The sequence below is a fragment of the Euprymna scolopes genome, chromosome 30 (genome assembly GCF_053919585.1).
Source record: "Euprymna scolopes isolate OS-2025 chromosome 30, ASM5391958v1, whole genome shotgun sequence".
Lineage (NCBI taxonomy): Eukaryota > Metazoa > Mollusca > Cephalopoda > Sepiida > Sepiolidae > Euprymna > Euprymna scolopes.
The window spans coordinates 3,770,010-3,797,509 of NC_136511.1; the positions used below are offsets into that span (position 1 = coordinate 3,770,010).

Here is a 27,500-nt window from a genome sequence, read left to right on the forward strand (position 1 = left end):
CTTTACATTTCGGGTTTGGGTACTTGTGCAGTTTTCCATTGACATTAAAAAATGGAAATATTTAAAAAAATATATATATATTGTACGTACTCGTCATGGGATAAAGTTTTCCTACAGAAAAAAATCACGTAATTTCATCAAGTAGTTATTTTTTTATAGCGAAAAAAGAAAAAAATCAACGCTACAAGCGAGTCATTATTAATTAAACAGAAAGTTCAAGTAGGGGGATTTCCCCATTTTGATTTTTATAGCGAGGCCAAATTTCGCGAATTTGGCCTTTTTTTAAAGCAGTTTGGCCTTCAAATTTCTGTTTGGCCTTTTTCTTCACCGATGAAATAAAAAAAGCAAATAAAAACAACGCAATAAAACTTTTAAAAATACGGCACACTTTTGTTGTTCTTGTTTGTTTGTTTTTTTGGTAATTTTCCTTATTTTTTTATTTTTTCAAGATAATACTATTAAATGGACACTATTATGCCAAATTAGCCCCCCCCCCCCGAAAAAAAATGCACAAAAATTCGAGATTTAAGGTTTTGACGAGATAATTTAGCGAATTGTCCGGACTATTGCGAGAGAACCATCCATTAGTTTTTCCTGAAATTTTGCCACAAATTGTATTTCAATAAATAGATGTGCATAGTAACAACATTTTTTAGCCGAAAATTTCCGTTGCGTCCCCAGATTTCATCGGTGAAGAAAAAGGCCAAACATAAATTTTGAAGGCCAAACTGCTTTAAAAAAAGGCCAAATTCGCGAAATTTGGCCTCGCTATCAAACGATTTGACCTTTGAGAACTCTACCAAACTCCTCCTACAATTTTGGGTCTAAACACGTGATATTTTAGATATAGATTCCTTGGACATGGATCTAACTTATTACCTTTACTTGATCCCTAAACAATAAATGTTAAGAAGTCATAATAGGGGTCAAAGTTTAAAAAATTGACCGTTTTTTTTTCTCAGCATTAACCTCAAAACACCTGGGCAACGCCGGGCACCGATTGCTAGTATATAATAAATTCCACAGCTAAACAACGTCGCAGCCCACAAGAGCCATGACAGTCAAAGAACCGGAAGTCCAAGACTCGAGCTTCGCCCTCATTTGGGCTCATCAGTTAGACACATCCGAGCTCAGGATTCGAAACCCGAGCCTCTTGCATGCAAGGCAAGCACTCTACCAACTGAGCAAACGCCCTGCACACAAGAATTTCAATTAACCAACAAAGATCAAGCAAACCGCGCCGAAATCCGACTGTGAAATGAACCTACTTCGTCTCAACAAGGGACGCGGTCATCCAACCAGCTAATAACCCCAAGTCAATGACTCACAAGTAGGAGTATATATATATATATAGTCATCCACGTACAGGACTGTTTCGCTGGTTCACAGCTAATCAGTGCGGCTAGACAGGCAACTGCCTCAAGCCAGAATTGCCCAAATGACAGTCAAGGCTTCTCACCATTATGCTATACGGCTACTGCTATGTGGGTAATGAACAAACAATGTTTTGACATCGTCCAAATGCCTCCGCTCGATTTGTGTAAACAAAGAGCCTCACTTCATCCGCTGATGGCAATTTGTATATCACTTCCCAATATGCTCAACTCAAGATAGGGAGCATTATATATATATATATATATATATATATATATATATATATATATATATATATATATATATATGTATATATATATATATATATATATATATATATATATATATATATATATATATATATATGCCATTCAAACACTACCATGTTTGAATATATGGTTAAGTGGCAATTTTATCATTTAGAACTGCTTTAAGTTTCACTGCTCACTCATTTTGGCGACCAAATTTCAAACAATTATTATAGTTTATAGATCACCTTCTCAGCTATATTATGAAAAAGATTTCAATTTTCGTTCAGGAAAACAAGTTATGATGAATTTTCTGGTGTCCAAAATCGTTTAAAAATGTAAGGAGGTGAGCGACGTTTTTATGACTGGTTTCCATAGTATTGCAGCATTAAGATATTGTTGTTTTTTTTTAATTCAATTTATAACATTATATAATCAATTCTTAATGCTGCAATATTTTAAGTTATGAATTTATTATATTTTTTACTAGAATATCTTGTCCATTTCTTTTCCAGTTTTATCAATTAGTCCTTTACTTTTCCATGTTTAAGCTTAACCATATACCTTTCATTCTCGCATTTTTCTATTGTAATATATATATATATATGTATGTATATATATATATATATGTATGTATATATATATATATATTCTCGTCAGATCACCGAAGTTAAGCAGCGTTGAGCTTGGTAAGGGTTAGGGTTATGGTTAGAGGGTTAGGGTTATGGTTATGGTTAGGGGGTTAGGGTTATGGTTAGGGTTAGAGGGTTAGGATTAGGGTTAGGGTTAGTGTCAGGGTTAGGGTTAGGGGGTTAGGGTTAGGGAGTTAGGGTTAGGGAGTTAGGGTTAGGGGGTTAGGATTAAATACCAAGTTACGATAAATACCAAGTTACGATATGGGTTGGGGTTAGGGTTAGGAAATTCTAGGCGCTGTATGTGCTCTCCGATTATCACAGCATTTGTTTCTAGTCGCCCTGCACATACACTTCACTTGCCACTGGTATTTAACAATGTCGACTCAGGAGAGGTTTGGCTAGAGATTGTGCCCCTCCACACACACATATATATATATATATATATATATATATATATATATATATATATATATATATATATATATTCTTTAAAGATACCACGTTAATAGAAGTAGACACACGTGTATTTAGTCATTTCAGAAAGTTGTTTTTTTATTGGTCGCGTACTATCTTTTCAGCTCCTCAGTGTGGGCATTTGTTCATAAAATTATAATATGAATATAGCGTAGAAAAAAAATATTTCAAAAGTTGTACACGGCCCCCACCCGAACAAGACCTTTTAATTTGATGCTGACGATATTCATTTATTTACCCAATGAATAAACTGGGAATGTCCTATCCTGGGGAATGTACCTGCGGAAAATTTTTCAAATAGTGTTTGCTTTTTTCTAAGCGCTGATGAGGTCATGCAAATTATAATTTCCTTTATATTCTTATGTTTAAACGCCGAGGAGCCGAAAAAATTGTACGAGATTTTTTCTGAAAATGGGTAAATACTAGGGTATCTATTCTTATTAATGCCGTATATTTAAAGAACAATATTTATAGCTCTACTATTGAATTATTTAGCTAACTACAGAGTGGACCGATAAAATTGTCGCGAAAAGCACTTCAGCTTTATTTTAAAACTTTTATAACAAAAACAAAATCAATTCAGATAACTTGATTATGTAGTAGCGCTGACATCTATTCAATGTACCCGCCTTCAGCCTAAATCACATCCTCGATATGGGTCCGGAACTAAGAGCGTGCATTTCCACAAGCGCAGGCGTGAGCTCGGGGAATACTCGGCGGATGTCGGTGATCAATCTATCTCTTTGGTGTTGCGTGAGGTAATCTTGATGATGTTCTCCACGCATGAGTAAACCAAGTTGTCCAGCGGGTTCAGATCGGGGGAGGAGGGGGGGCAGTAAGAGAAAGGTACAAAGTCGTAGCACTCCTTCTGAAGCCAAGCCTGGGCCTCTTTGGACTTGTGGGTTGATGCCGAATTTTGCTGCCACACCCAGGATCTTCAAGCGGTTGCCTGATTTCACCACGGAATCACACTCTTCAGCAGACCCAGGTACACTTTTGTGTTAACTTTCAAGCCGATTTCGGAGATATGAGATGGCATGATGTCGCCCTCACTTGAAACTATACCAGAATTATAACCCTGGCACGTCTCTGTCATTCGTGGCAATCCAGTGATGCATTTTGTGGGTGCTGGCAATGGTCCTGTTGTCATAACTCGGATTGGTAGAGAGCATGTTGAAAAGCGGCGCATCTCCGATCTCGCTTGTTGAACATTGTTTCACTTTCAGACATGATAAAAGGCTCATATCCCTCCGTGAATTTGTACACAACTGACCTGCAACAAAAAAGAAAAGAAAAAGAAAATCGTTTTGCATCAAACGGAAATGGAATTATGTCGTCTTTTTTAGGACGCCAATTTTATCGTTCCACCCTGTAAATGAGAACGTTTTTGTTTGGGAACGTATCCCTATTACCAGGAATAATGAACTATTCCATGACGCCACTTCCGGGAAACGAGAAGCGGTTTCCGAGAGAATCGGTGAGAGAGACTCGAAGCAGATGGTCGTTCAGAACTAGTCATGCCATGAGCAAAGATATTGTTCAATTATCACTTTTATGTATTTTTGTTAATACGTATCTAATTGTTAGTGTGTCTTTATTGTCTTTTATTCAATCACTAACAACACAACAACTGGCGACGAGATTTCGAAAACTGATGAGGAAAACCGATTTTTTTTAAATACCCAGGTGTTTTCACAACACTGCCGTCGAGGAATACGAATTACATGCGAAACCTCTAAAACCACGTTGGAAACGAAAATTCGGCTCTACACAAAATAATTGGTAGCGACTAGGAAAAACTAGCTTCACGAGGACTTAAAAATAAAGAAAAAATGCGGTAAGTCGCTAAATACGAAAACGTTGGATGAATTCGCAAGTAAAACCGCCCTTGTCTCTTTACGAAAAAAAAACAAAAAAAACTGTAAACTAGAAGTTTGGTAATATTTTTTGGTAGATTTTCAGATTAGGTCCACCTCCCACAATTTTCTTTTAAATGACGACTTTTAAAGGTTTTCGGCCATGCTGAATACGAAAATCGCCTTGAAATTTTGCAGAAATAATTAGTTATCGAGATATAAAAAGTTGTGTTATGCATTGTATTATTTGGCGGCCATCTTTGTTACGCGCGTATATTTGTTTATGAAGCGCGCGCACGCGCGTAAAAACGATGACTGCCAAAGAATACAATGCATAAAACAACTTTTTTTAATCTCGATAACTAATTATTTCTGCAAAATTTCAATGCGATTTCCGTATTCAGCATAGCAGAAAACTTATAAAAGTCGTCATTTAAAAGAAAATTGCGGAGGTGGACCTAATCTAAAAAAATACCTATTTTTTTATTCCTTGAGAGTTGAAAAAAAAAAGTAATTTTTGTTTTGAGAATAAAAAAAAAAAAGACGTCATCAAAAACTTATTTAATTTGTTACGCTGTGCTGTTAAAAACAAGATTTAACCTGAATTCGATGTTTGAATGTTCACGTATGCAAATGAGCCTTTCAGTTTTAAAAGAAAAAACTGCCCCTTTAAAAAAAACAAACGAAACTTATTTTTAAAAGCGTTGGCCTAATTCGGCACGTGTTTGCAAGTGACTAAGTTAATTAATTATAAAATAGAATTGACTCTGAGATATTAAAATTGTTGAATTTTGTTTTTAACGTTCGTTGGAAAATATCTTTATGGACTAGGAAAACTGAATTATTCCATTTTTTTTGTTTTTGTCTTGAGTTGTGAACACTTTTCCTTGCTTTTCCTTACTGTGATTAGAAGTGAACATTTTTATTTATTGAAACGTTGACATTATTTTTTTACAGCAAGCAAGACTGTCAATTTTGTTGCAGTCAATTTATATCTTTACGAAAAAAATTTCCCTCCTCCTGTTTACACACACAAAAATAAGACATTTTTTATTATTAATTCTTCCCCTTCGTTCACATACACACAGACATTTTTTGGCCTTCGAGATTTTTTTTTGCCAAGTTTAAAAAAAATGTCGTCCCCCTGAAAAGGTTACCAACATGGAAGACTTAAAGGCCACAATAAATCAATTATTTAAAAAATCAGATGGATTACCAACAAAAGTTGGTGGATAGTTTGAAATAGCAAATTCAATAATAGATACAGTCACAGCATATGTTGGAGAAATTGCTTCTGCAACAAAAGGCACAAGATGAGAAATTGTTACTCCAACGGAGGGAACAAGATGAGAAATTGCTGCTTCAACAAAAGAGACACGAGGAATTATTTTTTAAAGTGTTAAGACAGAACACACAGATGACAACATCGCGTTTTCCCGAAACATGGAATCCCTTCGATACACTACCTGAGCAGGATATGACGTTTGACACTTTAAAAAAGATACGAGGATTTATTCACTGACTGCCAAGAGTGAAGCAACGCCAAAAAAAAAAGCCGCCTATTTCTACGGAAGCGAGGGAGCACAGAACACAGTAAGTTCGTTTACTATATTTTAACCAGGAAGACGAGCGAGCTGGAATTCTCTGAAACGGTTAAGCGCTTATCTGAACATTTCAGCCACAACGAGACGCTTTTTCATAAGAGATGGAAGTGGCAAAACGCAGCGACGAAGACAATCTCACCTTCGCAACTAAGACCGGAGGTTGTCGGCTAGCTGAATTATTAGCGGACGATTTCAAATGTTTGACTTTTGCACAGGGTCTCGTCTCAGCAAAAAACGCAGTGATAAGACGACGAGGCCTATCTAGACCCGAAAATGAACAAGCGCTAACTCTCCAGAAGTTTGTCGAGGATTGCCAACGTGTAAGTAGTGTAAAAAAACGACTTACGAATCCTCGAGGAATCAGGCGTGTCATACGTACGAAGGAGTATTCACGAAAATTGAAGACATTTTCAAAATTAATCTCCCCCTTTAAAAAAAAACAGAACTTTAAACATCAAATATTTTCTCGTCATTCCACAAATTATTTTTTATGTTAACAATTTTATATTGCGCCTTTAATCTGTAGGGAAATAAAGCTTCACTTAAAATTCATAGAAAATATCTTTAGAATACATGTTAAATTTATAAACATAAAGAATGTACTTTTGGGATTTTTTGGTGATAATTTGTATTAATTGTATTCCGACTATTATATTCATCCGGGTTTCACAGGGGTAGTTTTCTCTCGGTCTGTAAGTCATAAGATAGATGGCCTATATTACTCTATACCTAGTATCGCACATATTAAAAATAAAACCTTCAACTCCCAGAAATTTGTCACTTACTTATTATTATTAAACTTAGCACTTTTATCTGCTGCACTATGTGTATCAGAATCGGCCATTAAAACTGCCGTATATGAACTTGAATAAATCAACTTACTATCTTTCGAAGGTTATAACTACTTGAAAAATGTAATTCAACCTTCTAATGATTTTTTCAATTAAAGCAGCAAAGACCACATTTTAAAAAATAACATGTTTAATAGCAAATTATGCAATATTTGTTTTTTAATCGGTTTTCTTTAAAAAAGATTTAAAGAAAATCAACGAAATTTTACTTACTTCGATTATAAAAATATATATAAATTCCAAAAAATCACTTACCTATAAAAATTATATTCAATGTGTACTTTCATTAACAATGTATCCATATTTATACTTATATTCCATGTCCTTTTTAAATAAAATATTTTTTAAACAACGATTAAAAAAAAAAGAAAACGCGCACTCGTTTTTTTACTGTTTAAATAAAGGGAGACAAATCTGTGGGGTTTTTTTCGCGATTATCTTACAGTGACTTATATACGCCATATAAATATATCTTTATTGCGTGCTGTTAACCAAAATAATTTTTGGTCCTCCGTAGTTTAAAAAAGCACACCTTCGCTTATAAGTGTTTGCCATTAAACGAAAAACCTAATTGACCGAATTGTTTTTAATTCTCTAATCAAAAACTCGTGTATTTCATTAAATATATTTCATTTCTTCTTTATCGAGTAGTTTTTTTAAATATCTAAAAATAAAAACATTGAAATAGAAAAAATTGTCGTAAGCGTCCTGTATTTACTTGACAATATAAACATAAACATGAGCTTTCATTTAAAAAAAAAATCAACGTGGTTTAAAAAAAAAAAAGGTTTTACACTTTGGACTTTACAAGTAAATTTCCAAAGAACACTTCTTTTTTTTTTTAATTAGAATATTTTATTTATTGATATTTTATCTTCAATTTGTGATATATAAACCTTTGGCGAGTAAATTATTTAAATTTAAGACATTTAATATGGGGGGGTGAATTTAAAAAAAAACCGTTTGTCTAAAATATTATATTCGGTTGATTGAAAAGAGCATAAAATTTCACATTGACCCTGAAAATATCGTAAAAATTGAACCAATAAAAAAATTTTGATAGATTTTTAAAGTTTAAAAATTGAAAAGAATTTCACTCGTAAAATTCAATTGATTTCATACGTAAAAAATGGCTGGTTGAACGCGCACCGGCATTTTGTAAACACTGTTTTTTTTAAATAAATAATTTTATTTTTTAAACAACTTAAATAGTTTAATTTGGAAGTATATTCCATACAGAAAATAAATAATCCACTTTAAAAAAAAGAAATTACGAGTTTTTTTATATTTTATTCGCAGTTTTCTCTTAGGGGTGTCGAAAATTCACCCAACATACTGATACACCTACCGCTGTACCACGGTTTCTTGCGAGTATCCAATCCTCAGCACTGGCGATACAAAAACTACAATTAGAAATAGTCTAAGGCTTCTACCTGGTCATGACTGAAACCTTGTGAGCAATGTCATTTCTTGGATTAAACAAAGAGTTCTGTTTGAAGTTCCTTACTGATTCCTAAGTTTACTTGAGGATCACCACTTGTCAAGACCCGAATGCCACTCGAGGATGAGGGTTAATGAATGGAAATTTGTAGTGTAATAATCGTTAATGCAGTAAATTGGGTATAATTTGATTATATATGGCGACGGCTCGATAAGAACTTGTTTACATTGGATTTGAAGGCTGCCATGTTGTATTCAACTGGGAAGCAGGACAACGGAACAGTGTTCCATAGGCGAGCAGTTCTTGAAAAAAAGCTTTGTTCATGGAATCTGCGTTTAGATTTGGGCATAGACAGAAAGACGAGGGAAATTGTTTATAGTGGTTGTAGCTAGTCGAGTGTTTTTATGAAAGTTTGGCAAAAGGGGACCATAGTTGGCGTTCAGTCGAGCACTTGCCATGAAAATAACAGTAGAGACAGTAGGAAGAAATAAGGCCATCACCTACTATATTTAAAAGATGGGTTTGAACTCTATTATTAAAGCATTAAAGGTCAGAACCGTTCGAATCATCCAGATAATGCAAACACAAATTATTATTAGCTAATCTGTTTCTAACCAATGGGGGACTAAAATATATCCTATCATTTTTTTTATCTATATTTTTGCTTAAAGCTTAATTTTTATGTCATTTCTCTTTCAGGATTCGATCCACGTCGTCCAGAGGAAGTACCAGGTTTGTTAGAAAACTTTCGTTTCTTAAAGATAGTTCTAATATCAACGCTTAAAACATTAAATCATTTGATTAATTAGAGAAAATATCGCCCATCTTTGTCATAACCTCTAATAATAATAAAACCTCGCCTAATTATTTTTGGAGGGGGGGTGTCCTACGATGGCAAAGTCAAAACTACCTTTAAAAAATCGTGATACCAAACTTCTGCCCACAAATTCGACGTCACAATATATTTTTCTGGTGACCATTTGATTGCGCAGAAACGTATCTGTAATTCAAATTACCCCTACTCGTTCGTCTTCTCCGCCATCTTTCTCTCATAGACGTGATGTTGCTAGTTTCAATCTATTTGATAAATACTACCATTGCATACGTTCGTGATTATTTGACTTGTTATTCTTGTGGTTTGTATCAATTCGACGTTTTGATACCTCATTGTAATTCATTCATTCAAGTGGTTTTCGGCTATGGCTCTCCATCTCTCTCTCTCTCTCTCTCTCTCTCTCTCTCTCTCTCCCTCGAGGAATAGTCCAGTCAATATAACGCAAAAATACCCCAGCCACAAAGAAATAGCAAAAATGTGTTACTTTTTTGCCGTTTTATGTCGGGATTTATTGGTTTATCATGAAAACTGACCGTGTTAGAGATTTAAAACCTAATGGAAAATGACTCGTGAGTCGAAAATATTCAACTTCAAAATTTGAACTTATTAATTTTGAAACCGAAGAAATCATTAGATAAAGTTTATATTTATTGCAATATTATATAAACGTGCCTTATCCCTTATTATTGTACGCAAAATCCCGTTGCGCAGTAGATAGAGTACTTGGTAAAATTCAGTGGTACAAGTCATACTCCTCGAGATTGAGTTCCTGAATATGAAAACTATATCCGATGGTGAGGCCCCAGCTTGCGGGCTTTGGGGAGTGTGGGACCACCTCTTAATTAGCATTGCTCCCAGGTCCACTCTGACCCAGAGTGTAAGTACCTGTTAGGGTCCCAAGTATGGGTTAATTAGAAACCAGCTTGAAAAAAAACAAAAAAAAAAAAACAAATATATTCTATTAAATTTGTTTTCATCAAAATCACTGGATTCGGCATTAAATAACCCGAAAAAGGGTTGATATGCCGTAAAACAAAAACAACCAACCCAGAGGTTGAAGATTCAATACTCGGTGCGGGCGACTCAAAAATACTAAATGCGAATTACTAAAGCCTTCCAATCAACCATGGCTGGCAGAAGGAGCATGCCACCATGTGGATTAAAGTTAAAAAAAGTTCCGTGACGTATTCCAAATTTCGACAAAAAGATAAACATGTTTGACAGAAAGATTCCCGATACATCTGAAAAAGGTCGGGAGTTACATCAGCCGAAACGTTGTGCAAATGACACTAAAGATGAGAACAGTAGTCAAAAGAATCCAAATAATATAAATAATAAATCCTCATCTCAAGAATTGAGAACCATTCTGTCAATTGTTTGTATGCAATGATCTAACCAATCTTTGAATAAAACAAGATATATAGTTTCTATCTCTTTTCTTCTAGGTCTTTTTCAAGGTGACATTCGTCTAGATGGATTCGGTCCTTATGTAAGTACATTTATAAGTAATTCATTTTAAGTATGAAAGATATACACTTATTGCATGCGTTACAAGTACAAATATGAGTGGCCCTGTCGGTGGGGCATTAGAATACGCCGACTGCCCCCCCCCCTGCAGAGGGTAAAAGTCCCTCAATGGGGGTCCTGGATATAACCTTAAACTATATCCAGTGGTGAGGCCCCAGCTTGTGGGCTTTGGGGAGTGTGGAGCCACCCTTTAATTACCATTGCTCCCAGGTCCACTCTGACCCGAAGTGGTAGTGCCTGTTAGGGTCCCAACTATGGGTTAAATAGAAACCGACGTGAAAACAACAAATATATTTTATTAAATAAAAATTTCTTCAAAATCTTTGGATTCGGCATTAAATAACCCGAAAAGGGTTGATATGCCGTAAAACAAAACCAACCAACCAACAAATATGAGAATATGAAAATGTATTTATTCCAGGGTTTTTTTATATGACGAAGTTTTAAGAAATTTGCCAAACTTTCACAAAGAACACTCGACTACCTACAACCACTCTCAACAATCTCCCCCAATCTATGACTAAATCTAAACGCAGATTCCACAAACAGAGCTTTTTTCCCCAGATCTGCCTGCCTGTGAGACACTGTTCCATTGTCTGCTTCTCGGCTGACTACAGTATTGTAGCCTCCAAGATCAATGTAAACAAATTCTTCTTGAATCGTTCTTAAATAATTAAATTCTACTCAACGTACACTATTAACGAATAAGATACTACCACCTTACATTCATTAATCCTTATCCTCGAGTGACCTTCAGGTCTTGATAAATGGTAACTCCCTTGTAAAACATGGGTTTTGTGCGGTAGCAATTGTTCGCTTTTCTTATTTTCAGATAAAATGTGCGATCATTTTATAGCTTATTACCATCTTATAAGATAACTGATTCGAACCAGCTGGGTTGCTTATGTTATATGGTATGATGTTGTAAGACCAACAACCTTCATATATCCCGTGAGTTTTCTCAAGTATCTGCTAACAGAAGATTGTTAAAGCAGTTATCAGTTGTCTCCTTCAATGCTCGAGCCTGCTCTTGGTCTACATTTAATGACGCATTACATTTTATCTTTTTCCTCGCAGAACGCAATTGGTGATATCAAGAAGCGATGGCCTTCAACTAAAATACCTGTCTTTATTCATTCTTACTTTGGTAAGTATCGCAATAAAATAAAATTAGGTAGCAATACCGATTAATCCCTGTTTAAGATAGCTTATATGTGTAATAATATTTAGATGCGTGTGTGTGTACTGATAGGTTTTGTCTGGTTAATTTGTGCTTATGGTTAAAAATTAAGTAAAGTGGACTTTTTCAATTGGATTTTATTATGGACTAGCGGGGGGTACCCGGCATTGCCCGGGTGTTTGTAAGTGTGTGTATGGGGGTGGGGTAAGTAGTAACCCTGAAACGATGTTTAAAAAATCGAAAAAACCAAAACAAAAACAAAAAAAACGGAAAAAATGGCATAAATAACCCTGTCGAGTCGAACCTGCAATCTTAGGATAACAATGATGTGTATAGGGGGGGGGGAGATAAACTAAAGAATAAGCGAAGTAAAAAAACAAACAAAAAACGTCGCCCGGGTGTTTAAAGATGTAAAAGAAAAAGAAATTTTTGCTTGGGGGGGGGGCAGAATTGAACCCAGAAGCCTTGACGCGTAGGTGAAACAAATGCCAACCACTTAACAGTCTAGGCCAGGAGTAAGAGGAATTGATTAGAGTGTTTAGTTAAGGCTTATAAAGCAAGTGAAAGAGGTTTGATTGACAGATAGCCGCTAAATGAGATCATCGCGGGAGCGTTACGAGATGACGTAGCAGGATGACGTAGCAATATTTTATTTAATGCGGGACAGCTTTTTGGGGTTTGTTTACTTTGTTTCAATGCGGGGCAGTTTTCGATTCCCCAAAATGATGGTGGGGGGAAACCGGCTCCCCATTTAAAGGGGATTGTCCAGATTGAATAACAATTTTCTGTGTCTGATATAAGATCAAAGCTGATTGCTTGTGAACGTTCCCGGCGTTCCATGGTGTTTATTTGCTCCTCCACCGAGCAAATTAGGCACTAGGCCGATTTTTAATGTGAGGAGTGAAAGGGAAATGGGGGCCAGCTCCCTGGGGAGTAGGGGAGCTGGATAGTGACAATTGGTATGAAGGGCGGTATTTATTTGCTCCCCCACCGAGCACATTAGGCTCAAGGTCGATTTTTAATGTGAGGATTGAAGGGGAAATGGGGACCAACTCCCCGGGGAGTAGGGGAGCTGGATAGTGACAATTGGTATGAAGGGTTTCCCCCTACATTAACCAAGGTCTTAGATGTGGGGTTGTCCCCACATATGGTTTTTCTTGCAGTATCTGTTTTGTCAGATACTAAACTTTGGTCTTGTCACCCGGCCCACGGGGGGCCGGGGACACCATGTTAGTTTTGAATTAGTTTCGCTTTTTATACAAAAAAGCCGAATCAACACGTGAGAAGCCAAAATAGCAATAATTTTGTAAAAGTCGCTGTAAGTAAATCTAGACGCTACACGCGTTCCCAAATCCTAGATATTATTATCTAGGGGGTATATAAACAGTTCTAAGCGATAATTACCCACCTCGGGGCCGTTGGCGAAAAAAGCTAACACGCATTTTGTCTTATATATATATATATATATATATATATATATATATATATTACAGCGAACTGAACGACCATGTGGACGCATACACTGCACGTGCGGATGTGTTCACAAGAGCTGAGTAACTAGTGGAGGAAGGGGCCCGATGTGTCAGTGTTGGACTTGAGAAAAGCCTACCTCTAAGTACATGTGCACCGTTGTTTATGGCCGTTCCAAACAGTGGTTATGAAGGGGAGAGATACTGGCTGACTAGGATGGGGTTTGAGCTTTACGTTGCCCCACCCATTATGCAGGCAATTGTGGGGGATGTTTTGTCCAAAGATGTAACTGTTCTAAGAAGCAACATTTATACATCAACAACAGCGTGGCGCCTGCGGAACGAGTGATGCAGCATTTTCTTCGGTTTGGACTGGAAAGCAAGGAACCAGATCGGCTTGAAGATTCTTCGCTTGGATGTCTGGGAGAAGCGTGGCACTCTGTGATAGAAGCCTGGTAATGATTCCAGATGTGCGGGAAACTGATGTGGCATCTTCCAGTGTGTGGGTGGCTACGAGCAGCAAAAGGAATCATAAACGACGGGCCAACACCGTAACCCTAAGGTTGGGACGACACCACAGAAGATGTTCCACTTCAACAAATGCTCCAGGAAACAATAGCCAGGGTGAAGCAGAGCGATGCCTCACAAGGTCTATGGTATGTAAAAAAACAAGACGTCAATGTATGGGTGGATGCAGCGTGCTCCTGGTGTTACGTAGGGGTACTATTTAAGAGACATATATTATCTCGGGTACATTTTAATACAGACATGTAATACAATTGGATGAGGAGGATAGATAGATGAGATATATTTATACTTCTGCAAATATTCTATAACATATATTTAGAGATGAAGATTATCGGTTCTTTTATCACAGGAGGGGGCAGTCATTATTTCTTGATAGAGAGGGAAACTCATCACTTAGATGGGTTTATACACAAAGTTCATATAAATCCAATTTCACTTTACTTTTGTTTTGGTAGAATGACATAACACAAGACGCCGTTACAAAATGATGTTTCTTTTATTTCTTCGACCGGTCAATCATTTCACATCAAGGAATTCAAAGTCACTACATGATTTCAACTTCTAACCCTTCGCTTCCAAAGGTGGATTCCTTCTGACCAATGTCAGGTCCGTCTGTCCAACTCTGTCCGACCCCCTCTCTTGACTCTGTCTCTTGTCTCACTAAAACTAACCAACTATATTGAGAACTCATCTCTTAGCCATGAGGTCATCACATGGCAAACAACGTGCAGATCGATCCCATGCCTTGGACATGCTTCACGTGTCTCGTTCCCCTATATCCGAGCATGTGCTCCACTCACGTGGTCCTGAACTCACGTGCACTGTCCACACATGTCTGCAGACCGAATTCTTCTAACTTATTTTCGGCCTAACCTAATTTTCAATATGTTTAAATTTGCTATCGTTCGTTTTCAAATTCCTTTTTCACAATAACATTTTCTAAACAACGAATTCCTTTTCAACAAACTTATCTGCTATTTATTTAAAAACTGACGATCGGAATTCTCATGAATCTTAATTCCAAACCTAGCTTTCCAGGTTCGAATTCCCGGTCTCCTATCTCATTTTTACTTACTTACAAGAAGAGGGGACTTATTCTCGTAACACTGGAAGGTGATACCATTTTCTTCGAAGATACATGTTGGTTGCAATCCACGAACGACGTGAAGCATATTAACTTGGCTGAACTTTATGCAGCGTCGAAGGGCATCAACCTTGCGTTACACTGGATGTGCAAATATATACACTTAAAAACGTACTCGGTAAGTGTGTATCACTGGTTAGTGGACACGCTCACTGGAAAAACTAGAGTGTGCACAAAGGCTACCAGCGAAAAGATACTCCGACGACGAATGGACACGATAAAATCACTGGTAGAAGAGTATAGACTTTCAGTAGACGTTACTCTGGTCCCGTCAAGTCAGAACTTGGCAGACTCCATGGCACGTGTTCCGCAAAGGTGGCTCGATAGGATGAAAATCGTGACTGAGCCTGTATCTCTGACCTGTGCTGCAAAGAGTAACGCAATGTCTAGTAATCAGATCATGGAACTGCATAAGAGTAGTAGACATCCAGGCATCCGACGCACAGCATATTTCGTTATGGGGGGTTTGCCAAACAATTACCAAAGCAGATGTGAGGTCAGCTATCGGAGAATGTGAGGGATGTCGAACGATTGCTCAGTCCCCCAGTTAATTGGACACCAGGGAAATTAGCGGTACAAGCTGATTGGCAAAAGCTGGGGATGAAGATGACTCACTTTAACGGCAAACATTTCTTGATGGTAACCGATTGCGGTCCAGCACGTTTTATCATTTGGCAGATGTTGTCGCAGCAGGACTCCGGACACATCATTCAGCATCTTGTGTTGATATATTTTAGCGTGGTCCACCACGGCAACTGTTTAACTGACAACTACCCTGCATTTACCAGTAAGGAATTCAACGAGTTTTCCGCTGGTTAGGGAGTAAGCCTGCGGTTTTGGTGTGCATACGTGCCAGCAGACAATGGTATTGCAGAACGATGTCACTGCAGTATTAAGAGAATTGCATCCAGAAAGAGATGAACTGTTCAAGGAGCAGTGTATCGGTACAATGTCACGCCCAAGGACGATACATCATTGTTGACTGCACCTGTCAGCAGGATCTATAGATATGAAGTTATGGTTGAGTACATCGACCCAGTGCTATCATTACCAGCTTCCGCACAAACCCAATACCACCTGGGTGACCCTGAATGGGGAAAACCGTCAGGTTATCGATGCACATCCAAGTTTCAAGAACGAACAATAACGGAAGAGATCAGCCTGCAAGCCATTGGTGTTGATGGTGTCCCGCGCCATGTGAAGGATATACGATCCCGGACATATACCATCCACTCTGGTAATGCAAATGACGAGATTTCAGATGACATTGCGTGTATTATACTGCCTGGCCGACAACCAACCCAAAATGGAGAACCCTCGGAACACCGATCAGATGCCGTTCCACTTTACAGAGCAGATGAGACTTCAGATGATATTGAGGGTATGACACTGCCTGGCCCACAGACAACACAGAATAGAGAGACCCCAGAACCGCTCCTGTGGTGAAGTACACGCCGAAGATTACCAGCGCGACCTTGCACATTCTGAGATCAGAGATCAGGGAGGAGTGTAGACAATGTATGACGAGCCAAATGCGCTCACGTCTAATACACAAATGACACTGCGCCTGCAGGAAATCCGGTTTGTACTGATTTGCATGAGTTTGCGCCCCCGCGAAGATAACAGTCGTCTGATATTTTTTCTTTCATTTGCTTTGATCGGTGAAAGATAGTTCGTGTTGTTCGTTACAGAAAGAGGGTGAAGTAGGGAAAAGACTCAGTATCGCGAATCGAGGTCAGAAAGAAAGGGACAGTGCGAAGAAAGAACTGAAAATAGACCAATTAAGTGTTACATGTTCTGTCAGCGACGTCACAGATACCAAAAGTCGCTAAACATGACGTGGCGGAATAATGGGAAATCTTTTCTGTCAACTGAAGTTTGAAGAAATATTCTTTTTCTCAATGTTTCACTTCCTCTCTTGTTCTTCCTCTATCTGTCGATTCTGTTCTCATTCGCCACGTCAACTTAGTAACTTGCTGCTGCTTTGACGTCATTATTACGTCAGCAATCAACTGCTCGAATGGTTGTTGCCACGGCGGCGAGGTGACTATTGATGTTTCTGTTTTCTTTTTGTCATCTTCGTTCTTCTCCCTAACAATGTTCATAATACATACATATATGTGTGCTCCCTATCCTGGGTTGAGCATTTCGGGAAGTAATATACAAACTGCAATTAGCGTATAAAGCGACGCTCTTTGTGTAAATAAATCGAACCGAGGCATTTGGACAATGTCAAAATTAAACATCGCTAAATTCATTAACCACACATCCACAGCCGTATAGCGTAATGGTGAGAAGCCTTGACTGTCATTTGGGCGGTCAGGTTTCGAACCTGGGTTGAGGCAGTTGCCTGTCTAGCTGCACGGATGAGCTGTGAAAGAGCGAAATATGTATGTGGTTGACTATATATATATGTGTGTGTGTCTGTCTTCAGTTTTTAAAACTCTATCTTCTCAACAACGAAAAGTCGCAAAGCGACGCTGGGGGCGTCAAATGATTGGAATTTTTACGTATCGGTCTTTAGCCGGTTAAAATAGTTTTTAAGGGGTCAAAAATGGGTATTTTTTCAATTATACATTTTGTACATTCATTTTAGCTTATTTTTAATCAGTTCATATGCGTGTAACGTTGGTATAGTGGTAACGTTACCAGCTTAGAATACTTGATGACACTCAAATACTCAATTTTTTTACTTTTGAAATCACGACTCTATTATAATATATACGAAATCTGGACAGATTAATATATCATATTCCCGGGCAAAACCGTGCGCCGAACCCCGGTTAATATATATATGTATATATAAGTGAAAATGTGTGTGTGTGTCTGTGAACACTTCCCTACCAAATAATTCTGTTAATTTTTGGTCTACAGACTCGAGATTTACCATAAGGGGTAATGAGATTTGGGAAACTCTTTTAAATATGTTTTCGGCCAAGAATTTGGTTGTTAAGGGGTCAGAGTTCAACGATTTGACCCCTTACACACTTGAAATGTTAGATATAGGTTACTTTGACACGGATCTAACTTTATAATTGGGTTTGATTAAGGGGTCATAATTGAGGTACTTTTTTTTAAATTGACCTTTGCGGTCTCTACCAAATTATTCCGTCAATTTTTGGTCTAAACATTTGAAATTTTACATAAAGTGTATTCAGACATAGGGCAAGCTTTGTAATAGTTTTTTTTTTTCTGAAAATTTGGCTTCCAAGGGGTCAAAGTTCAAAATATTTTACCGTTTCGGTTTCTAGCGAACTATTAAGCCAATTTTGGGTCTAAACATTTGAAATTTTACATAAAAGGTATTTTGGGCGAAAATTTGGCTGGCAAGAGGTCAAAGTTTACTGAGTTGACCTTTGCAGACTCTACCAAACTTCTCCGCCAATAGTTGGGTCTAAATACATGAAATTCTAGATGTAGGTTACTTGTACATGGGTCAAACATTTCAATTCAATTTGCGACCAAAACAAAAAATGTTAAGGGGTCAAAGTTGGGGTCAATTTTTTAAAAAACATTTGACGTCTGCGGTCTCTACCAACTTTTCTCTATGGTAGTTAAGGAAGCCTATTATATAGAAAGGTATTACCGTACATATTCACACTTTTTAATATATACATATGCACATAAAGTTATGAACAGTACATAGGGCCCTAGCAAAGACAGGCAGAACTGCTTTCTGTAGTGGTGCACCGGTAGGAAGTTCCATACGCCTCCCCTCATTGACTTAGTCAACAATACATTGTAGTCTACATAGAAAATCTACTGTTGATTTTAAAAATATTAATCGATGGTTGAGTTAAATGTTAAAATTCAGTAGACAAGTGTCATCGTTCAATTGTGCTCTACACACAAACATTCATTTCGAACGCGTCACTTTAGAAACCACTGTTAAATTTATATGCCGGACCTTTTTGTTTGTGCGATGATAAATCTTCTCGGATGCACTTGTGATGTAAGGCTCTAAGAGTATTAACTTTGGTCAAAATTGGACAGTTCCTATTTTTATCAGATTCTTTTTGATTATTGATCTTCGATACTTATCGGAGTCAGTCTGATAGAAAAATTATTTAAGAACACTCCGAGACATAAAGTGCATTTGTGTGAAATTTTTAAAAACATCTGACCAGCCGTTTCAGAGTTCATAGCGAACGAACTCACACACATAGAGAATTTTTTTATACATAACTAGAGATACAATTATTATTTTATATCGATATATTAATCTTAGTTTGTACCGTATTCTAAAGTGTACACCGTATTCTACGTGCGGCATAATCACGTTGACACACCGGGTCTCGCTGGATCAACGAAGATAAACAACGTTGAACCTAGTCAATAGTAAATGGGTGACCATTTGGGACTTCAGGTGTTGTATGTGCTCTCTGTTTATCTCGGCATTGTTTCCAGTCGTCCTGGACTTTTCCTGGCCACTGGACTCAAACAGTGTCGATTCAGGAGGTATGGTTGAGGATTGTGCAACCCTTGCCTCACAATTACACGTGCCTCTACAGGAAGCATCCTTTTTCTTTCGAGACTGAACGTATCTTTGAGCGTTCTTGGTACAGTGCCCTGTTATATCAATTTCCATGTTAACTTGTTTCGCTTACAGCTTTATAGCTTGTATGAAGAACAATATATATATTTTTTTTTAATTGCATTTTCACCCCAAACAAGGCAGTGCCACTTTGATGTAGTACTATCAGAAACCTAAGTTGCAGGGGGACTATGTAGGGAGTTTAGCAGCAAGATGGCTGCTCATAATACACTTGAACTTTTGCAGATTTGGCAGCAGTACTCCATACATGGGCGAATAGTGGCCTTGTAGAGATACATAATATTTTCAGACGTAACTTTCTAGCACGGTATAGAGAGACCCACCTTCTTCGCAGCAGCCGTGACAATGTTTCCGATAAATCTATTCCAACTCATGTTCTCTGTAAACGTTAAACCGAGGATTTTGAACGAAGTACTTTCAAGTAATGTATAGTCATAGCTATTGGTGGTTGGTAAGGTTTCATGTAATTATTAAAGTTTTCTGTAACATATGAACGCTATTTATTATTTGTATAAGAGAGCAAATAACTATGATTTATGTATTGTATCATTAGCAAAAAAATAAAATAAATAAATAAAAATAACAATGTTTATTAGCAAAAATAATTCGCTTTGAACTAATCCTGGATACTTTTTATATATAGTTTCATTAAAATCTAATATAAACAAATATCTTGCTGCTCTACTCATTACTTAGAGTGTCACAGTGACAGTTTGCTTAGTTTGGGACAAATACAACTAAAAAAAAAAAGAACACGCGTGATTCAAAGTTAGGTATTGACATCGTAAAAACTACTGCCTTATTGATCTATACTCTGCCTATCCCCTTTTCTCAACCAATCACATGTTTCTATTTGCGCATGAACAGCCAGACTTGCAAAAACAGAATAACGTTTTTATTAGTATAGATATGATATACATTTTTATTTGTTTTGCAGATAAATATGATATGAGAGTGTTTAATGAAGCCATGCACGAAATCGAGGAACAGACTCGCGTTGATGACAAGGATTGCATTACGTTTGTTAATCGAACAAAGGAAACGGGTTATATTTATTTAACGGCGGGATACGGGTAAGTATGTTTTTCAAAATTGTTAGTTGGGTAAAAATGCAAATTTTTACCATTTTTTTTAATTCGTTAGTCAATAAAAACATTCGCAATGGATGGGGCTTCCTTTCTCAAGGTTTTTTTTTTTTTTAATTATTACATTTTTACCCCAAACAAGGCAAATTGCCACTTTGTTGTAGGGGGGGGCTACTATCAGGGACATAAACATCAGGGGTACTGTGTAGGAAGTTGGACAGCAAGATGTCGGTTCACGTTGCACTTGAACTTCTGCATGTCAGTACAGTCGGGGAAGCAGGGACACGGAAGGGAATTCCAAAGTCTAGCTTTTCTGGAGAAGAAACTACTGGAGTAGAAGGCTCTCTTGCATCTAGGGATCTCTACTGTGAAGGAGTGGGATTTGGCTGCTTGTCGGGTTTGTCGGGGGTATTTACGTCGAGGGGGCACAAGTGCTTGCAGTTCGTCAGAGCATTCACCGTTAACGTACTTGTAGAACAGGCAGAGGGATGCAACATTTCGTCGATGTGACAGAGGCTGAAGTTTAGCTGACAGTTCAGAACCTATCAGATTGGCGACTTTTGAACCTTGTCTAGGAGCGAGAGACTAGTGGCAGATTCACCAGCCCAAATATGACAACAATACTCCATACATGGACGAATGGTGGCCTTATAGAGGTATAGGATACTTTCGGGCGTTAATAGCTTTCTAGCACAGTAGAGAGAGCCTACCTTCTTCACAGCGGTCCTTGGCAATGTTCTCAATGTAATTGTTCCAACTCATGTTTCCTGTGAACGTTAGGCCGAGGAGTTTAAAAGATGTATTTTCAGATAAAGAGTCATTGGCCATTGCTATTGGCGGTAGGGAAAGTTTCTTGTAATTATTGGAGGAAACAAATTTAGTCTTCGCAGCATTGAATGTTACCATCCATTTTTGTCCCCATTCCACTACGGAGCGGAGGTGTTCCTCTAGTGTTTCTGCCATTTCTTTAGATATGTGTTCATTTGTTTTCCTGTCGTGTCGATTATAGAGCCTGGGGTCGTCAGAATACATACCCATCTCACAGACAATTTTGTCAGGGAGGTCATTTACGAATATTAGAATAACAGAGGTCCAAGGATAGACCCCTGAGGCACTCTCGCATTTATATCATATTGTTTAGATGTACGACCGTCAAGGACAACCTGGATTTTTCTCTTATCTAAAAAGGTTCTAATTATGTTATGTATTCTTCCAGTGATGCCGTATGATCTGATTTTCTTGAAGATCCCCATGACATGCCCTGTTAAAAGCCTTAGATATATCTAGAGCTACCGCTCTGTCCAGTGACTGGTATATACGTTCTAAGATTACAGTTAGGATGTCTGCTGTGGGACGGGCTTGCCTAAATCCATATTGTTGGTCAGCCAGAAGTTTAGCATCTGTAAGGCGATGGACTAGAGCTTGGTTGATTATGGTTTCAAATATTTTAGCGAAAAGTGGGAGGAGGCTAATGGGGCGATAATTTACTGAGTCAGTTCTTTCGCCAGAATTCTTGAAAACTGGCACTACAGAAGCAGTTTTCCAGCAGGCAGGAAAGCAAGATTCATTAAGACATTTGTTGTAAAGTTTGGAGAGAACTGGAGCTACTTCGGCAGCGCACTTTTTTAATAGCACAGCCGGGATGAGATCAGGTCCACATGCTTTTGCAGTGTCATAGGTAATCGATGATCACAATAATCGCAAAGTACAGCCGCCAAAATTACTGGTATTTGTCACTTTGAACGGCTTTCACCTTTTTTTTTTTTAGAAGGACATTCGAGGATAAGGGTTAATGAATGTTAGGTAGTAGACTGGGTAGAATTAAGATTATTGAAGAGGTCGTCCAAATAAGAACTTGTTTACATTGGACTTGAAAACTACTATATTGTAATCGGCTGGGAAGCAGGACAGTGGAACAGTGTTCCACATGCGGACAGTTCTAGGAAAGAAGCTTTGTTCATACTATTTGCTTTTAGGTTTAGGAACAGATAGAGAGTGGGGAATATTGTTGATAGTCCTTATAGCTAGTCGAGTTTTCTTTGCGAAATTTCGGCAAGGTGGATCTTAGATTGCAGTTCAAACAAGAAATTGTCATAAACAAAACGATAAAGCAGAGACATGCTCGCGACGTCTTTTCTGTGGGAAAGAGGTTGCAGGGAACATAAAAGGTATCGCTTACTATAGTTCGAAACCAGTTTTGTCTAGTATGCTAAGATAGGGCGTGCTGAGCAGCTAATGCCCAGATGTGGCAACAGTATTCCATTTTAGGACATTTTTTGTCTCTTATAAAGAATTACTGGAGTGGTAGAACGATCCAACTGTTTTTCCAGCGATCTTAGCAAGAGATTTGATTTGCGTGTTCTATTTCAGATCAGGAGTGAAGATCAGTACCAGAAACTTGTCAAGACATAGTGCTTCCCCAAGAAGAGAGTCATTCATATGTAGGGGGGGGGAACAGAGCGATTATGACGAAAACAGGAAAGCTAGGTTTTAGATGTATTAAAAATAACCAGACACATTTTCCCCCCACTGCTCAAGATCAAAAGAGGATATCAGAAAGACCTTGGTCATTTTCGGCCTTTGAAGTGGTGCCATAGATTGTGGTGTCGTCTGTATAAATGTATACAAATGATTTAAGAATTAGATTTGGGAGATCACTGATGAAGACCAAGAAGAGAGTTGGGTCCAGGATGGAACTGAGAGAACGGCAGCGTTGATACTATGAGCTTCTGATTTCTACCTATCGACCACTACTTTTATTAACCTATCAGAAAGAAAAGATTTTGTAACAGAGGAAATCTCCAGCTATTTTATAGCTGGAAATCTTATGAAGTAGACTTTTATGCCATACTCCACCAAAAGCCTTAGATATGCCCATAGCTTTTGCTCTAGAAACAAAGTCCTCGCCGAGAGATTCACTAATCCTGTGTTATATTACAGTTAGCACAGCAGATGTAGATCTAGCAGAACGAAAATCATATTGCATGCTATTTTTACTAAGAGTGAACACCACTTCTATGTTTGTCACAGATTCCAGCAACTTACGCATGACACACAGGAGAATGATTGGTCTGTACTGAAATAAGTTTTAATAGTCTAGTAAAAATACAGTTTGACCTTGAACAAATTCCAAGAAAGCTTTTCATGAGATTTTTTTATTACTAATGTATGTGGGGAACAACAGACTAAAACTTTACTAAAATCACCACAAAAGGCCTTACTATGACGTCATAAAACGATGACAAACATCGCATAAAGATTAGCCAATATTTCCATATTTCAAAGCTGTAACTGTTGCACAAAGAAGAGTTTGAATTTTTTATAATATGTGTTTTGCTATTACAATTTTATACAAGGTTTTATACTAACTACATGGACAGGAGATGTCATGAGGTCATCAATGACGTCATGACATCCATGTATATTTTTAAAGATTATAGAATACACATAGAATTTAAAGACATATCTAAGCACTAAATAACCGTGTCAGTCCAACAGTCACTATAGATCATCAGACATTGCTTTCTCACTTATATTGTCACAATGCCCTTCCTGGCATGGTTTCCATACATGTGAACAGATAAGACCGTGTCTTTTGCAAGTGCACCGAGGCGTACTACAACCACTTGAACAGATTTAGTGAATTATTGTCAGAAGTGTTTCTGGCGCAATTTCCATCCCCATTCAATACTATCCATGGCCTCACTATTGTCCAAAGCATCACTTTAAGATAACTCCGAAGGGTATGATACTTCGTTGCAGAGGAGGTTGGTTGCAGTCGTTCAACTCTCATACTAGATGCAAGAACCTTGGTTTTTATAGATCGCTTGTACGAAATGAAAAATAGTGATTGATTTTCCATTGTTGCCACTATGTCTTTATTCTTTTAATCACCAACTCATCAAGAGAAGCAGTCGAACCAACTCGCATAGGAACCGTAGATCAGTTTTGGTCTTCTGTAATTGAATTTCAATATCTGGAAGATTGGAACGCAGATCCCTGATGTTGGAAAAGGAGACCTGGTAGTAAGTGGGGTCTACGTTGGGAGTTGAAATTCTGGTTTTAATCCTGGATTGTTTCTTGGGATTTTTCATTATTGAGTATAGAGATATGTGGAAGAAGTCTGCAGAGTTATTAGAGTAGAACAAATATGGAGAAAAGGAACGAAGAATGATTTTTGCAGACCATGTAGGGGTAGAGCCGTAACATTACTCACTAAAATGGCATCGAGAGGCCCCTCCTGAATCACTTCAAATGGCAACATAACAGTCCTAGTACTTTGTACCTACTGATAAGACGGTGGTTAATCCAAGTTCCGTGTCCCTTACTATGAGGCGGATAACATGAACCCAGGTAAAACGCTTACTTCGAACACTCTTATTAGTGACATAGCTACAAGGATAGAAATAGGAAATAAAAATAAGGACATCTTTAGCGAATACTCAGGAAAAAATACTGCCAGCTTAGTATACAGCTTTTTCTTCTACAGAAGCATCACCTGCTACCAAGTTGACTTCCAATTTGACTTTGGAGTGAAGTGAGCGATCCATGTTTCATCCATTGACGCAGAAGACTCTATTGTACTGCGTTGAGACAGTTAAAAACTACGCTATTTTAAACGTTATCTCATATGAATATGAATAAAAATACGAACACATTTACCGATCATTTTCTACGGAGGCTTCATACTCGTTCATTGTACTTTTTATTAAGATAAACTTGTTAAATTTTGCTATCTTAGTATTTTGTTAACAACTGTAACCTGTTTTGTTTTTCAAACTTATATTTCTTTCTTTTGGTTTAGCTGTTCAAGCAACGTTGGTTTCATGGGAGTACCACAAAGTATGACCCTCGGACCCTTGTGCCGATTTAAAGGAACTGTGATTCATGAATTTCTGCACTCCCTAGGATTTTACCATGAGCAAAACCGGCCGGACCGAGACGACTACGTTAAAATAATTGAAAAGAATGTTAAACCGGGCAAGTCCTAGTTTTATTTAGATCTTACTCATTTTTCAATTTTCGTTGTTTTTTTTTACTAATGACTCATATTTACCAAGGTCAAAAGCTAATCGAGGAAAACGTTTTTTATTAATTGAAATCGCTTCTGACAAGGCATGACGCCTCTTAACAATAAAAATAAGCGAAACAAAACTGCAAGTATAACTCGCGAGTATCACCATATTGATAGAGTAAGTCAATATAAAATACATGGTGATCTACCATATTCTGTCATTTCTTTGTAATAGAAATCGCTCCAGTTTCCTTTCGGTAGTTGGGTAGGGCAACCGCTCTATGTCCAGCCAACAGAGCATGTGACAGACAGACACGTCATTTCGGTCGGCTATTTTTAGAACATCTGCTGCAACTTTCCAGTTTAGAGTTTTGACAACCTTATCAAAACATAGTTTCAGTTAGATAGACAGATAGATCAATATATATATATATATATATATATATATATATATATATATATATGTAATATAAATTATGCTGAAATTTATGGAGAGCTCTTTTTATGCTACTATCTCTTCAGGAAAAACTCGATAGCAGTATTGTTTTCCTTGCTATCGATTTTTTCCTTAAGAGATGATAGCCGAAAGAGCTCTCGGGAAATTTCCGCATATTTTATTTAAATCTATATATAAATTGTGTACCTCCAAACATTTATTTATATATGTATCTATCTATCTATCTATCTATATATATATATATATATATATGTATGTATGTATATAGATAGATAGATACATGATAGGTGATCGACTGAGTCCGTCAGCGTAATATATATATATATATATATATATATATATATAGATAGATAGATAGATAGATAGATACATACATACATACATCCATACATAAACAGATAGATAGATAGATACATACATACATACATCCATACATAAACAGATAGATAGATAGATACATACATACATCCATACATAAACAGATAGATAGATAGATACATACATACATCCATACATAAACAGATACAAAGATAGATAGATCGATACTTTGATAAATAATGGCTAATTTCTCTTCTGTTCCTCAACGATATAACAGTTTGTGTCAAATGTTTATTTCCTTTACAACATGTTGATCCACTTTAAAAGCAAGAACCGCGGTACATAATTATGCTTTGTGTCTTATAATATTTTCGGGTTTAATTTTATTTTCAGGCCATTTGCGCAATTTCGTGAAGGTACTCCCACCACTTATCAGCACTCAAGGTCTTCCGTACGATTACAATTCACTGACGCATTATGGAAATACGACTTTCTCAGTCGATGGCAAAAAACTAACCATCGTTCCTTTGAAAAAAGGAGTGAGCATTGGCCAGCGTGAAGGCATGAGTCAACTGGACATTATTCAACTACAAAGGCTTTACGGATGCAAAGAGAGGAAAGTGATCAAACCACAAACACGTGAGTTTTATCGATTTCATCATTTTAAATGTTAAGCACAAAAATCGAAAAATTCCGAGACATTCATTGTATATATTAATTGATTTATTAAAGTATGATAGGTTATGAAAAGCAAGGGTTGTAAATTTGGGTTTAATTTTGTGGTATCAAACTCAAAGCAAAATATGATGAAAGTAAAAATAAAATAGATAAACCCCATAATTTATTATACCATACCTGTTCACACTGAAACATTTATCACAATATTCTGTGGATCTATATTGAAA

General features: G+C 37.3%; 1 protein-coding gene across 1 annotated transcript in view; it reads left to right on the plus strand.

Moving 5' to 3' along the window:
• Nucleotides 1-27,500, plus strand: part of LOC145254575 (zinc metalloproteinase nas-6-like) — an 83,101-nt gene that overhangs the window by 4,845 nt on the left and 50,756 nt on the right. Inside the window, exons 3-8 of the mRNA XM_080113183.1 lie at nt 9,183-9,215; nt 10,764-10,807; nt 11,923-11,992; nt 20,659-20,794; nt 25,611-25,786; nt 26,989-27,234. Coding sequence (XP_079969309.1) covers nt 9,183-9,215; nt 10,764-10,807; nt 11,923-11,992; nt 20,659-20,794; nt 25,611-25,786; nt 26,989-27,234 — 705 coding nt within the window. The remainder of the gene's footprint in view (nt 1-9,182; nt 9,216-10,763; nt 10,808-11,922; nt 11,993-20,658; nt 20,795-25,610; nt 25,787-26,988; nt 27,235-27,500) is intronic.